Source organism: Leiobunum rupestre, chromosome 2, assembly GCF_980474605.1.
Source record: "Leiobunum rupestre chromosome 2, qqLeiRupe1.1.hap1, whole genome shotgun sequence".
NCBI lineage: Eukaryota > Metazoa > Arthropoda > Arachnida > Opiliones > Sclerosomatidae > Leiobunum > Leiobunum rupestre.
The window spans coordinates 8,011,727-8,026,621 of record NC_143385.1 but is presented as its reverse complement, the minus strand read 5'-3'; the positions used below and the strand labels follow the sequence as shown (position 1 = coordinate 8,026,621).

Here is a 14,895-nt window from a genome sequence, read left to right as displayed (position 1 = left end):
TTCTAGATAGCGTGAAATAACGACAAAAGAGGGGAATTTTGGGTAAAGCCAGAGTGACGAAACCAATCACTTTTTCTTCCTCAATTTAGTACTTTCATTTAAAAATATGATGAAATTTCCCTCCTTCCCCGCAATTAGAAAATAATAATTAACTGATCATGGCCCGAAATAAACTCAACGATGACAAACGCCACCGCCTTATTTCCAAGCCTGCTCAGTGCACGTATCAGCATTTATTTTAATAAAAACGTCGCAAATTTAGTCGTAATTTTATAAGTGAGAAGTTAAGAACACGTGGGTAAATTCTTCCGTTGCATGTGATTGATATTGATAATGTAATTTCCTAATTTTAATAACTTTACATTCTTAATGAATTTGTTTATTAATATAAAATTTATTATTATTTTCTTTAGAACACAGTGATTAGGGATTGTTTGTCTCTGATCAGATATGTTGGTTTTATTTGAATCCCCGGCAGGTTTTGCCATCTTCAAGGTATGTTTTATTTAACCATTGTGTTGCGTTTTTATTAATAATCAAAGGTGTTGCTGAGTATCAATGACTGTAAAATTTTCTTTCTATAACGTGGTAGTCGTCATTTTCTGTCAACTTAAGGTAGTAGCACACCCTAAAGTTATCAGTTACAAAGTTAGCGACAAAGCTCAAAAATTTTCATATCTAGGTTGGAATCCCAAGTCATAAATCAGTAATAACTCTTCTCAAAATAACAAATCTGGGCAAGTTTATTGCAAATTTCTCATAATTCTGCGATGAGTGATCTAGAACCAGGAGAGATGTTGTTAATGTTAATGTATGGAACTCTCTTCCTTGAAGGGTTAAACCAGCTTCACTGTCTCTTGAATGGGTCCTAGAAGGGAGAACAAAGGAATATTCTATAAATTATTTAGTCTCCAGCGTCATTCTTCTTTGCGGAGAAATACGAACTACTGTTCAGATTGCCTGAGCAGTGAAGCATGGTTTCTCCCCCTATTGTGACTGGTGGAACAATTTAAATTATAGTTTTTCAGATGGATTATGTAAAGTTTTACTAATGTTAATTGAGCTCTTAAGTGAAACTTCAAGATTGCTTGATTACTGTTTCTCAGCGTTGCCAGTTTCTGAAACTTAAATTATAGTACCAGAACCAAAAACCTTGTCGTATGCCAGAAAACTGGTGGTAAATTTGAATTTGGTGTTAAATATTGACTTTTAACTTGTGAAATCAAAATTTTTAATAACACTTAAAGTTCCACCTTTTGAAAACTGATGTTCTAAAGTCACAGTTTTAACTGGTTTTCAGGCAAATTGAAAAATTATAAAAAAATGCGTCAGGGGCGTATTAACCATTAGGCAGAGTAGGCATGTGCTTAGGGTGGCATTTTTCTAGGGGCGCCAAAACTCTGATAAAGCCCCGTGGTCCAAGTACTTGGCTTGCCCCTAGCCCCTACTTAACTGATCAACCCGTTAGACAATGCCAATAGGCTTCTTGCTTAGTTTAAAATTTGGTCATTAGTATCACCGCTTAAAAATTGAGTTTTAAATTAAATAAATGAAAGCTGTCTGCTCATTCAAAATTAGCTCTCCATAATAGCTGAAAGTGTATCTGGAAAACCTATTTATTCAAAAGTTGTCTGATGGTTCTTCACATATTTAGTTTACGGATATTAAGGCAGATGGCGCTATATTTCCTAAGCTAGAAACCTATTGGCGCCAAATGTTTTTGAGCCTAGAGGCGCTGAAAGGGTGAATCCGCCCCTGAAATGCGTACTATATAGTATGCCATTGAAAATATCATACCTCCCACACATCAGCTCGAAATTATCGATAAGTGTCTGGCAACGCTGCTGTTTGTGTAATATCACTGTTTTAATGTACCGATTTATTGCTTAACTCTGGCTTATGAGTGGACTCCAGTTGACTCCCAATTTTGATACATTTTAAAGTGGCTAAGTATTATTTTTTAAAAGCAACTCGACTGGTCTGGCACAGGGAGATGTTAATTGTTATTACTGAGAAAAATTTGCTGGAAGGGTTTGATTTTTCCAAAACCAACTACTCTCACTCATTTTGTCGGATAGGGGTAGGACACACATAGAAAGAAAAAATACGTTTTTAGTCAATTGCGGGAAACAACCTTGGAAATCTTGAAATTCTTTATGCGCTTGACACAAGGTCAGAGACCCATCATGTCCGGACAAATGTTACAGTATATATTAATTGTATGTTTTGGGATAGTTTAAGTCGGTTCCTGAACTAAATTGATAGTTTTCAGGTGTTTAGCAAGAGAGTGAGAGCTGCCTTATGGCAAGACAGGAACAGAGTGCCAGACAGAATGAGAGGAGCCTGGTGGTTTGCTCCTGGGTGGGCTAGAGCCAGTCCATGATGGTAGTTGATTTTAGGGACCACTGTTTCCGTGAATACTGTTAGCTAAGGTGACCCACCTATAGTTGGTGAAGACACAAGCTATAGTCTTGCTCCAAGAAAACCCCACTTAAGCAGCAAAATGAATGGCTCTCCTCTCTACCAGCTTAGTAGAGTGAATGGTGCTGGTAGTAACAGAAGACCGTATGGCTGAACAGTGTTTGAGAATAGTCATGACGCACACTTTAACACCGAGGGTTTTGGTAGAGAAAGAGCATTGTGCGAGGTGACGCCTGACGAAGCCCATGGCAGAAGAAGCCTAGGATGTGATTCTGGAAATATGCCTGTGCCAAGTAGTACTTCTTGGTAGTGACTACTGTAACCAACCTTCTTTCGGACGTTTGGGTTACATGGGGCAGAGGCTTAGGATGAGGTTACACAATAACTATTGTAGTATAATAAGAGACCAATAACTGTTCATTATTCCCACCAAGGGAAGATAATGTGATCCTGCAGCCACTAGTGGAAATAGTAATACTAACTAACTAACTAGCTAGCTGGGAGTTAACCACTCCCCTACTAGCTCCTGACAGCTGTCTATCTTCCCTCTGCCACCAATCTCTCTCTGACTGGTCTTTTTTTATCCTAACCCTAACACTGGCGCCAGGCTTACTAAGATAAGGGATCTGGCCATTTGACCTACTAAACAACATGGCTGCCACTGACCATGTTGGTTATCTGTTATTGTGCAGAGGGGGAAAGAAGCCTGTAACTGACCATTTTTTCTGCTGCCCTTGCCAAGTCCCTTTAGTTGCCTTTTAAATTAAGAAATGAATATTTAAATTGGGGTTGGCTCAGGGGCTGGTATGGGGTTTAATGAAAGATAAAAAATCATTGTAGATCTATATGTTATGGAGGGGAGGCCCCTGTAGATGAGCCACCATTTTAAGGGTATTATAGGGAGGGTCCCTTTAATAATCATAATAATTTCTGCCATGCCATATCTAGAAATTCGTTTAGGGGAATTAGATTATGTAAATAGTGTTCCTAAGAAAACACTTGTAGAAAAGTCCAAACCATGGGCAAATAGTGGCTAATAAGGGAAAAGTGCATTAAAAAGATAAAACGAATTATTTTTTAAGTTTTTAATAAATTATATTTTCAATATTACTTAGTTTACACTGAGCAATGTTAGTATTAATATTTCTTGGATATATTACCTGGATCTTTCCACTTTGGAATACTGAATGTTTAGAGCAGGGCCTATTTTCATTCGGGAGGTCATTTTGGGTAGTTCAAAATTGAGTTTCGACAATTAAAACCTTTTTTTTATTGCATATTTATTTCTTTAAGCCCATCACGAGTACCTATAACTATGAAGCGGGCTGAATAATGCAAAAAAGCAGAAATGCGTTGGTGTGTTAGTATTTGGACCCCATCGCGTATCCTACTTCACCTACAACAATTCAGCAGCCTGCATATTAGTGGAAAACAACGCTAAAAAACATTAATTTTACAAAATTAATATGTCCGCGAATTTACATTTCCGTAAAATAATTTCGTCACAGAAATGTTCAGTAAAATTGTAACCGTTGCCAGTTCGAATTAACGTATCTTGATTAAGATGAATCACGTTAAGTCGTTTATGGTTACAATATGGGGAACACTAGAGGCAAGGCTTAATAATAAGGAATCAAGACACGGTAAAATAAATAAGAACAAATTTTATTGTTCCCTCTTTGGAAAAATAATTAAACAACTTACAATAAAATTTAGACCTTCATTAGACATTGTCTCTTTCTATTGCTTCCCTCTTTCTTTTTTTTTGGGGACAAAAAAACGGAAACGAACAGTCTGTCAAGTTGGACAAAAAACTAACCAGCCAGGGCACGGCACCTGGTGTAATCGCCTTTCTATTGGCCACCAGGCGCCGTGAATCGCCCTGGCGGCGAAACTAAAATAATAACAGGGCACAAGATTTGATAACGGCTCAGTCGCCATCTGGTGACTGAATTCGTTACAAAATATTCAACTGACCTATGTCAGAGGTCACTCTTGTGTGGAAATTTTATTGGGATTTAAGACTTGGTTGCTAACAGCATGGCGCTCTGTTGGCGAAACTCTGGGTCTATCCGGGAAACTTTTGTCATGTGCTCATATTCCCAATCTGCCCCAGCTATTATTCTGGGTGCAGTTCCCATCCCCAAGTGGTGTGTTTTCAGAGTCTCTGTTACGGTTACCCCAGGCGTATTAAAATATTGTGCTGTCCTTCTTGTGTTGGGATCCCAGAAATAAAATGGCGGATTGATGTGTGGCTATCAAAAATTTTGTCCCGCCATCTGGTGACTGAATTCGTTACAAAATATTCAACTGACCTATGTCAGAGGTCACTCTTGTGTGGAAATTTTATTGGGATTTAAGACTTGGTTGCTAACAGCATGGCGCTCTGTTGGCGAAACTCTGGGTCTATCCGGGAAACTTTTGTCATGTGCTCATATTCCCAATCTGCCCCAGCTATTATTCTGGGTGCAGTTCCCATCCCCAAGTGGTGTGTTTTCAGAGTCTCTGTTACGGTTACCCCAGGCGTATTAAAATATTGTGCTGTCCTTCTTGTGTTGGGATCCCAGAAATAAAATGGCGGATTGATGTGTGGCTATCAAAAATTTTGTCCCGCACCAGGAGTTTCTTTAAAACAAGGGTTTCGGCTCTTTTTTTACAGACTCTTGGCAAGTTTCTTAGGGAAATTTTGTCTTGGTTCGTAGCTTCGGGTTCTACAAGGCTGACCCGGCGAGGGACTGTATTGCTGGTCTTACCTTCCGCAGCTCTCTTTAGTCACACTTAGAAACTTTTACCAGCTTCCCACTGCTGGCATTGTTGTCACTCAGGAAAGTGGGTCCTCTCTGTTTGCTTATGGCATCGCTTACTGAGGATGGTTTTTGACTTGTAACCGATATTCAGTCAAGGGAAAACCGAATCTGCTTCAATCGAAATAAAATTACCTTATTTCAATAAATAAGGTCTTTATTTGGGGGCCGAAAAGAATTACAACGCTAGGTTAGCTTATCTTAATCTATCAACGGATGCTTATTACATAGTCGAAAAACAGTGGCAAAAATAACAATTAACATTACCAGACAGGAGAGCCATTTTAATTGCAGTTGAGATCAGGCTTGTGATAACTAGTGGCAGGGGTAACTACCACAGCAAAAAATATTTCCTACAGAAAAGGAACAGTGCTGCCAAGGAAAGTCTGACCGTTGAGTCAAGACGCCAAAAACATACGCGAAACTTGCCGGCTCGGACTAGAGCTTAAATAGAGGAGACCCCCTGGGTTCTATGGCAGTTCTCGCCTCTCTGGCGCCATCTCTCTAGAGTGGCAATAAATAAAATATACAACTAATAATGTAGGAATACGAGTGTCACGCCTAGGGTAAGTTGGGTTTTACATATTTGGGGCATCCGTTGCAGACTATTCAGTGTCTTATCATTATTTTGCTCTTGCAATTGTTACACCAATATGTTCTTTTTTATTTTGGAAAAAAGAAGTATTTGGGTAGTTACGAAAAACCTTAAAAAATGCCCTTGTTTAGTTAAGGTAAAAATTTTGTATAGTCATAGGAAGATACGTCCAAGACACTAAAATCTCCCCTTGTGTATCATCTATTCCAGAATATTAAAATTATTTTTTGGATCCATGTAAAATCATAGTAAATGATAAGGAGCCACATTTTTACACAATTGTTTTCTGAATGGTATCTGAAACCAAAATTTTAATGGAGGAAACATATGAACCTTAAATTCAAAATAATAAAATTTATTGTTTACTTTCAGTATTTTCAGTACCGAATTTCATCATTCCTAATTACCCATGTGATCCCTTTATTAAAATTTAAGTTAATGGATATCATCTAGGGCAACTATCTAAAAATGTGTCTTCTCACTGTAGCACCTGATGTCAGTTTGATTGCAAATCTCAAGTGTACTCAAAACCTGAAAATGCTGTGAGAGTGCGCCCAAAACTGTTTTATACCCCTTTTCGTTCACAATTGGGAGCTCAAGTTGAAAATATTTTTAACTTAGCTCCTGGGAAAGTTATGTTTTAACTGTCCTTTAGGCATCTATCTGTATTCATAGCTTGCTCATGGGTTTGGTTTCTGTTTGTTGCCAAACTTGCCATAGGTCAGCCATGACATACATTAAGACGCCCATGGCGGTCACATTTTTGTAAAACATTCTGTTAACCAAAAATTCAGTAAGGGGAGAGATCTCGTTAACGTTGAAGTAATGAAGACTGCTAAGACAATTCCTTGTCGATTTTAAATTAATTTTAACATTGAATATTTGACCCATGCACCAATATGGGTACAGCCGATATATCGGCTATTTATGATAATACCGGTGTTATTATTGGCTGATATTAACAAAGTTATCTATCATAACAGTAGTGGATATTTTAAAATCATTCTAAAAGATGGTTCAGAGCATATCCGAATGTTTCTTTTCATTTTTTGTGATAAATATTATCGTTGTTTTTCATTTGTTTACGCTACCCCCCCTGTCTAAAAAAAGTATGATCTAGCTTCGTAAGTCTGGCACTAAAATAAAATATTATCATTAGTTAATCGAGAATTTTCTCATTTTTAAATGTTTTTCTAAGACTCGTATAGCCCAATACTGATATTAGAAAAATAGGCCGATATATCTGTGCGTCCTTAGCACCAATAAATTAATTTAATATTTTCCCCATATCATCAGCTTCTAGATGAAAATAAATTGAAGGAAACTGAAAATTTGTTTAAGGAATTTGAAACTCCCGAAGGAGCTAGTAAAGTGTAAGTCAATTTTGAGTATTTTTACACAATTGTTTTAAAGGGAATATAACCTAATGATTCACTTAAACAGTAGAATGATTAGAAAAATAAATTTACCTTAATTTTCTTTAAAAAATGTACGATCTTCTTACCATTTTTGCATTTTATTCATAATTTTATGACTTATTATATTTTGGTTGAATTGACCCTTAGAGTTGGAAAAATTCTGACATTTTATTAATTTCTCAGATATAATCTGACCTATACATGCGCATTAGTTTCATGAAATCCTTTTATCCAATCCACTAATAAAAATGCCAACTCAATCATATTACTATTGCTGGCCCTTGCTAAAAAACGGAACAAAGATTTCCCATCAACTAATAGAAGCTGCAACTCAATCATTTCTAGTGAACCTTTCTGGCCCTTACACTGATACAAAATTCAACCAATTTTTTTTTAATATTAGTGATGATCATTTAAGTTCTACCAAGATATAATTTGACTAGTTCCCAAAAAACAGTAACTACCAATATTCAGTGTTTTGTTTAGATGAAATTGGCTCAATTTTTTCAGCTATTTGTTATTGTTATTTTAATTTGTTGTTTATTGCAGTGTCAAGTTGAAACATTTTGAAAAATTCAAAGATATGCAAGAAGCTGTTTCTTGTAAGTTAACCCTTTCTTCCTATATGTCTGTATGTGTAAAGTATTATATGAACACAATTCTCCTTTATTATGTAAACCATACATCTTTAATAATCATTATTGATTTTTGTAGTTTCTTATCTTAGCTATTTTGATGTACAATTTGTCAGTTTTTAGGTAAAAATTTAACGTAAGAATATATTTATTTATACTTTGGGAGAATGACCATGTTGAAATAATTTTTAGCATCGCTCCCAATTGCCCTCATGCTCGAGGAGTAAGCTCCTTCCCCCTATAAACAAATGAATTGGGATCTCAAGCTTGATGATTTTGCTTCTGAAAATTAAATCTCGATTCCTGTGGATTGTATCAATAGTTATGGTCCCTAAGTATGAATACATTATAAACTACAAATTATAATAAGTAACAAAGAGGTGAACTTGTATGGGGCGAAGATATGCGGACTTTTTCTGAAGTTTTGAGGGGAAAGAGGAAACGTTATCTTTAGAGAAAACACTGTTGCACCGCTTCTATTCAATGTTTTTTTCTCTTATTTTTAAATTGATGAACGGTTTTTTTTCTTAGCAACCGCTGCATTAATTGAAGGAAAAATCACCAAGAGTTTCAGGAAAGTTTTAAAAAAGCTTGTCGCTAAGGAATCTCAAGATACTATTGCAGTTGCTGATGCTAAACTGGGAAATGTTCTAAAAGTTAGTAATTTGGTACTATGAAGTGAAAATTGTTTTTTTAAAGAGGTAATACCAGTACCAAAGTCTATAATAAACTGCCTTGGTGAGTATGAAAGCTCTTATACCCGCAATGTTCAAAATCACATAAGATAAGATAAGCATCAAATTTATAATTGTTGAAAAGCAGTGCGTCTTTCGCTGGCAACATCTCTTGTGCGTTGCACATAATAGTTGTAATGTACCCTTTTGTTTAACAGATTAGCACAGGTTCAAGTCCTTTCGAGGATGGAGTACAGAAAGAAAAATTGTAGCTAGAGAAAACAAAACTTTAAAACCCGTGTTATATTGTAAAGAATTACAATTATAATCATGTTTAATCAGAAAAATAAAGAATTAAATAAATTTTCAGTCTTAGCAGCATTGGGAATTGAATGCACTACGGTGTGAACTTCGTAGTGTTCTTGCACTCACAAAACTAGTGTATAAAGTTTTTAATAGCTAAGTAAAGAAAACAACATTTTTTTGTACATTAGAAAACTCTTTTAATATTTCCCAAAGAGTTGCATTACATTTTTTGGCTATAGCGATTACGCCGCCATTCTCAAACAAGTATTAAAAATCAAATGATGATTCGATTTGTAATGCGCGTTTGAGAAGGTTTTCTTTACTTAGTTATTAACAGGTGTGAACTTCCCCACTCGAGCGTTAAGAAATCAGTACTCGTCAGCCACACTTTTATAGCACCACAGTGGAACTCTGTTATTACTTGATTTGACTAAACTTTATCTCTGAATGGGGTTTATTATAGACTTTTGCCAATGCATATGAGCCTTGAGAAGTTAAGACAATTTTTACTGGAAAATGTTTTACGTGCCCATAGTTTACATTAACTTAATCATACTGGTAGAACATTACATAATCTGTACAATTTGTATCTGATAATATTTTTTCTTTCCAACAGTTTTTTAGAGAACATAAACATTTTTAAAATTGTATTATTATTATTATTTTATTCGTTTCTGCAGGACAAACTAAATGTTAGTTGTGTTTCAAACTCTGCCATTCACGAACTTATGAGGTGTATCAGAAGCCAAATGGACAATCTTATATCAACTTTGCCAAAGAAAGAAATGACAGCAATGGCTCTTGGCTTAGCTCACGGTCTTTCCCGTTATAAATTAAAGTTCAGTCCAGACAAAATAGATACAATGATCATTCAAGCAGTATGTAAGTAAATTTTTTAGCTGGTTGCTCTAATGGATTTTATTTCCCGTTTTCCGCTTTTGAACTGAACTTATAGTAGTTAGTCTGGTAGTATTTGTCTCTAGGAAAGCTCGTGCAATTTACCAAACTGATAAGTTGAATTTCCACCATGAACATAAAGATTTAGATAAAAAATATTTTAGACATTTACTAGGTTATAATTTTTTTAACTTAATAAAACTTGTCAATATTATGATAATGAAAATTTACATGACCTGGTCTTAAAAAATTACCTAACTGTTAAGTTTAAATACTTAGTTCCGATTATGTAGAATGGCTTTTTTGTTAATTTAAAATTTTAATTAAGATCAAGTATACATTTGCTTTTTTTTTCATTTATTAACCCAATTTCCTATTGATACAACTGCCTGTGATGCATAATAACATTAACATGATGTCTGATTGAATTTGATTTTCGTCACTACCACTGAGGCACTGATGTTTAACAACGTCCATTTTAGTAAAATGATTGTATTAAAATGTTGATAATGTGGTTTATTTTCAGCTTTGCTAGATGATTTAGATAAAGAGCTTAATAACTACATTATGCGATGTAAAGAATGGTACGGCTGGCACTTCCCAGAACTATCGAAGCTTATTCCGGATAATCACTTATATATATCAGTGATTAAGTTGATGAAAATGAGGACGAATGCGGCAGAAAGTGATTTTTCGGACCTTTTGGAAGGAGATGATGAAACTAAACTCAAAGAACTAGCTGAAATATCAATGGGTACAGAAATTTCAGAGGAAGATATGGACAATATACTCTACTTGTGTAATGAAGTAATAATATTTTATAATTCTACAATACTTAACTTATTTTTTTTAGTTTTAATTTTTTCAAGATACAATAAAGGGATAGTAGCATAAGTAACATAATTACCTTTTTTCTTCTTGAACTGAGTAAAGTATTATCGTCCTTATTAGTAGCCTATTTTGACTTTGGCATGTTTAGACACTAGGGGGCTCTGTGCTGAATTGAATCATGATAGAGTAATTACAAAATTTTGCTAATCGTCATACTTAGTGATTATTATGTTACTTATGATAGTAGTAGATTTTGGTTTTATCAGGGAACCATATACATAATAATAATAATATTAATCAGTTGGGCTAATACCCAAGGCACCACCTTAGGCCTAAGTCATCAAGCAACTTTTAAAGCCATTAATTGAGGTGGCCGGGCTACAATGTTTAGGAGGGTGGTGGCAATCCGTTCGTGCCACGCCAGCCAACAGCTCCCTACACCAACTATTATATATACACTTGGAATGTCTGAGTAAGAATATGGTTGCCCTGATGATTATCGTAGTATAGGGTGTGGTTACAATGGAGATTTTACTCGCAACATGCTAAAGGAGACTTGGCTCCTAGTTGGCATTAACCCTTGTCTCGAATAGAAGTTCACTTGCCTCTTTTGTTCCCTTTTTACCACTCTTAAGTGAAACATAATTTCTTAGTGGTAAGTTTTAACATCTCATTACACTTCTACCAAATTGTTGTAGTATTTTATTGCCAATGATGCATAATGATTTCAAACTGAAATTTATGATGAATTTTTCTTCGTCACTACCTCTGAGGCTTTGTTAAAAGTTTGATTTATTGATCTTTGTTTTGCCCAGAGTAACTCAATTTTTATCTTACACATTTCAGATTCTTGAAATGAGCAAGTATCGAAACCAACTGAGTGAATATTTGAAAAATAGAATGATTGCTGTTGCTCCGAATCTTACTATTTTGGTGGGAGAGCTTGTTGGAGCTCGATTAATTTCTCACGCAGGTATTAAAGATTTAATTTTTAAATAACCTTTCAGTTATTCTAAATATGACAGAACAGCTAAAAGCTGAAATTTCTACAAATTTTCAATGAAGTGAAATGTTATAAAATATCTGGAGGGGTTTTTGTTATTTTGTGATGTAAATGTTAAACTTGATCATTTGGGTCAGAGCACATTTCAATTTAATAATAATAATAATTTTCTATAAAAAAAGGCATATAAAAGGCAATTTTAAGTCGCACATTCCTTATATCAAAATCAATTTAATTTAATGCTCTACTCTTCTTAAAATAACAATTGAAATAATTTTTTTAGGTTCATTAATAAATTTGGCAAAACATCCCGCATCAACCGTTCAAATCTTAGGTGCTGAAAAGGCACTTTTTAGGGCTTTAAAAGCCAAACATGATACCCCAAAATATGGTTTAATCTATCATGCAGCCCTTGTTGGCCAAACTAGTGCCAAACTGAAAGGAAAGGTAAGATATTAATATATATATATGTGTAGATCTATTATATGCCTAAGTTATAATTTCTACACCTCATCTTCTTAGGTCTCAAGAATGCTTGCTGCCAAAACATCATTAGCTTGTCGTGTGGATGCATTAGGCGAAGAAACTAATACTGATTTGGGCTTGGAGCACAGAGCGAAATTGGAAGCTAGATTAAAGTTTCTGGAAGAAGGAGGGGTAAGATAAAATCATGCATTAGCGTAGCGCTTAAACTTATTGTATGATATGAAATTTTTAAATACTTATTATTTAATGCTTTAACATTTTTAATAGACTCGAAGAATCAGTGGAACTGGAAAGATGAAAGCCAAATTTGAAAAATACGAATCCAAAAGGTAATTTATTTAGCAAGAATTGCTAAGAGATTTTCATAGTTACAAATTCAAAAATATGGTGTTAACCATCTTTATGGTCTAGATAGTTAAAATAAAAGGGTCACTTTCAGCTAAGACCCCTCCTGTTTTTGAATCAGTAGCATTATCCTCTTTCTTACCATGAAACAACCCACTAATTACTAGGGATGCTTGCTTGGTGTGCCTATTTTTATGATATCAGCTTCTTATAAGCCGATATTTTAATATCTACACCATTTGGTTTTATTTCCACAATCTTACATTATTAAAAAAGGCAAGTTCTTCTACAATGTTTGGTTTTAGTCTTATTTCTTAGTTGGTAAGTACTTTTCTGGTTGTACTAAACAGTAAATTTTAATTAAAAATAATGCTATTCTATGTGGGGCTGAAAATATGTACCAGTGCCACCTTTTATTGGCTGAATCAATATCAGTGCATCCCTACTAATTTCTGCAATAAAATAACGTAGCATATATGGATATTGTCATTAAATCTTGGACGAATAGTTACTGGACTCCAAACCTAAGCAAAATCCGCGGGTTCCACAATTTGCAAAACCTGTCATCACTCCAACCGAGAGAATCGCGAAATATTTCTATCCATATACAAAACACTTGTGTAAAAATGTTAGATAACCTGCATTCCGTCGTCTGCTCTGCTGTTTTTATTAGAAGTGAGGCTATTGGAATTTTAATAGGCTTAAAATTATTCAGTAATAATTGTATTTGAATAATAACAAAAGAGTAATGATTTAAATAGGAAGTTCGCTTTAATTTTTTTGCATATATAGTTTGTGTGAAGGTTTAAATAGATTTTAAATTTAAAAATTCGTAGACAAAATGGAAATAAAGGTGTAAGCTTTGATGACAGTGACTAGCTAAGAACGCTAGTCCACTAATATGGGGCTCGTGTTTAGTATTTGGATAAAAAACTTTCCAATACTTGACACTACGGCGCTGCCGTAAAAGCACCAAGCACGTCATTTTGTTTCGGATCCAGTAATTATTCGTCCAAGATTAAATATGGATATTGTCATTAAACGTAGCATTTTTGGATTCCTGCATACATTTAAAGCATCAAAATGAATGATAATTATAATTTAATCTTTGAATTCATTCAATTCAATAGTTTTCATATTTTTAGATGGAAAGCATTGACTAGCTATAAGATTAAAACCCAAAATTATTTCACCTTTGCAGTTATGTTTATCAATCCAGTATAATTTCCTATTTGTGTTATATAATGGAAAAATTGTTTACATTTCACTATTGTTATTTAAATTAGCGAAGTATTTCAATACTCCACACAAGGGGATTCAACAATACCTGCATCAAAAAAGCGCAAATTCACAGCTGATTCTGATGATGATGAAACAACAACCCCTGTTAAAAAAGATAAAACACCCAAAAAGGAAGAAACTGTGGAAAAGGCAGAAGACACCCAGCCAAGCACATCTGAAAAGAAGAAAAAGAAAAAAAGGAAACATTCTGAAACTGTTCAAGAAACTGAAGAAACAACGGAAGCTTCCATAGTGGTTACGCGTAAGTTGGAAGTCTTAATTTGTTTTTAGAATAGTTTTTATACCATACGGTAAAATGATAAATTTTTTAAATTCAAGGCTAGTCATTTGTGATCGTTAAATGTTGAACCAATATTTTTTCAGTTAATTGTTTATTTTAAAGATCTCCCATTGATCCTATAATTCCTATATTGTCCTATATTTCTGAAGTGGTCCTATAAAATCCTAATTACCTTTTTATCCTATATTTTAGCATATTTGGTTAAAATCCAACTGATAAAATTTAAAAAAGATTTACGCGGCCAAAACAAAAATACTTTTAGTAAATTTCTATTTAATTCTCGATAGTTTTCAAAAATCTTATTGAGTGTAATTATTTTTTGCAGCTGTTAGTGAGAAAAAGAAGAAGAAAAAAAAGAAAGAGAAAGCACCAGTGGAGAGTGATTGAATGGTTCAATAAAAATAACTTTGTAAATTTTAATTAAAGAAACTATTTCTATATGCCTTGTAAATTTCGTTTACTCAAATTAGAATGAAAATTATTACTTAATAATGGTGGTATAAATTGATAATGCTTATTTTTTTTACAAGCAATGTTGCAAGTGGCCAGGCACATGCAGAGGTGAAATGTTTTTTGGTGGAACTGGAATGATTCTCCTAAACCAGCTCGCCTCACCCCTTTCGTGGGGCAAAGGCAAGGACACAGTAAATTTACTATGTTTACTTATGCAATAATTTCAGTGTCTCCATGTTTTAGTTTATATCAGTTACGGCATAAGTGGCATAATTACCCTAAGTGTGCCAATATCCCTTACCAAAAAATAAGTGGTCTAGGAAATACTTTAAGTTGGTATTAGCAGTTTACAAGCTTCTTACGTTACCCACTGTGTGGCTCTATCCAAACTGAAAAGGTTAATTTTACTCTACTTATGCAATTAACACTAAATTATTAGTATCAA

General features: G+C 34.4%; 1 protein-coding gene across 2 annotated transcripts; it reads left to right on the top strand.

Moving 5' to 3' along the window:
- The first annotated feature begins 220 nt into the window (after window positions 1–220).
- On the top strand, window positions 221–14,437 carry nop5 (nop5 ribonucleoprotein). Of its 2 annotated transcripts, none has more exons than XM_090165348.1 (13): window positions 221–335; window positions 414–495; window positions 7,117–7,193; window positions 7,788–7,840; window positions 8,405–8,529; window positions 9,534–9,735; window positions 10,277–10,557; window positions 11,428–11,554; window positions 11,868–12,031; window positions 12,107–12,241; window positions 12,338–12,399; window positions 13,702–13,958; window positions 14,323–14,437. In XM_090165348.1, the coding sequence occupies exons 2-13, from the start codon at window positions 451–453 to the stop codon at window positions 14,382–14,384; spliced, it is 1,590 nt and encodes a 529-aa protein (XP_090021474.1). In that variant the 5' UTR covers window positions 221–335; window positions 414–450; the 3' UTR covers window positions 14,385–14,437. The 2 variants fall into 2 exon arrangements, with proteins under 2 accessions (XP_090021474.1, XP_090021475.1); XM_090165349.1 differs by having other exon boundaries at window positions 13,702–13,979; window positions 14,343–14,437.
- The last annotated feature ends 458 nt before the right edge of the window (window positions 14,438–14,895 follow it).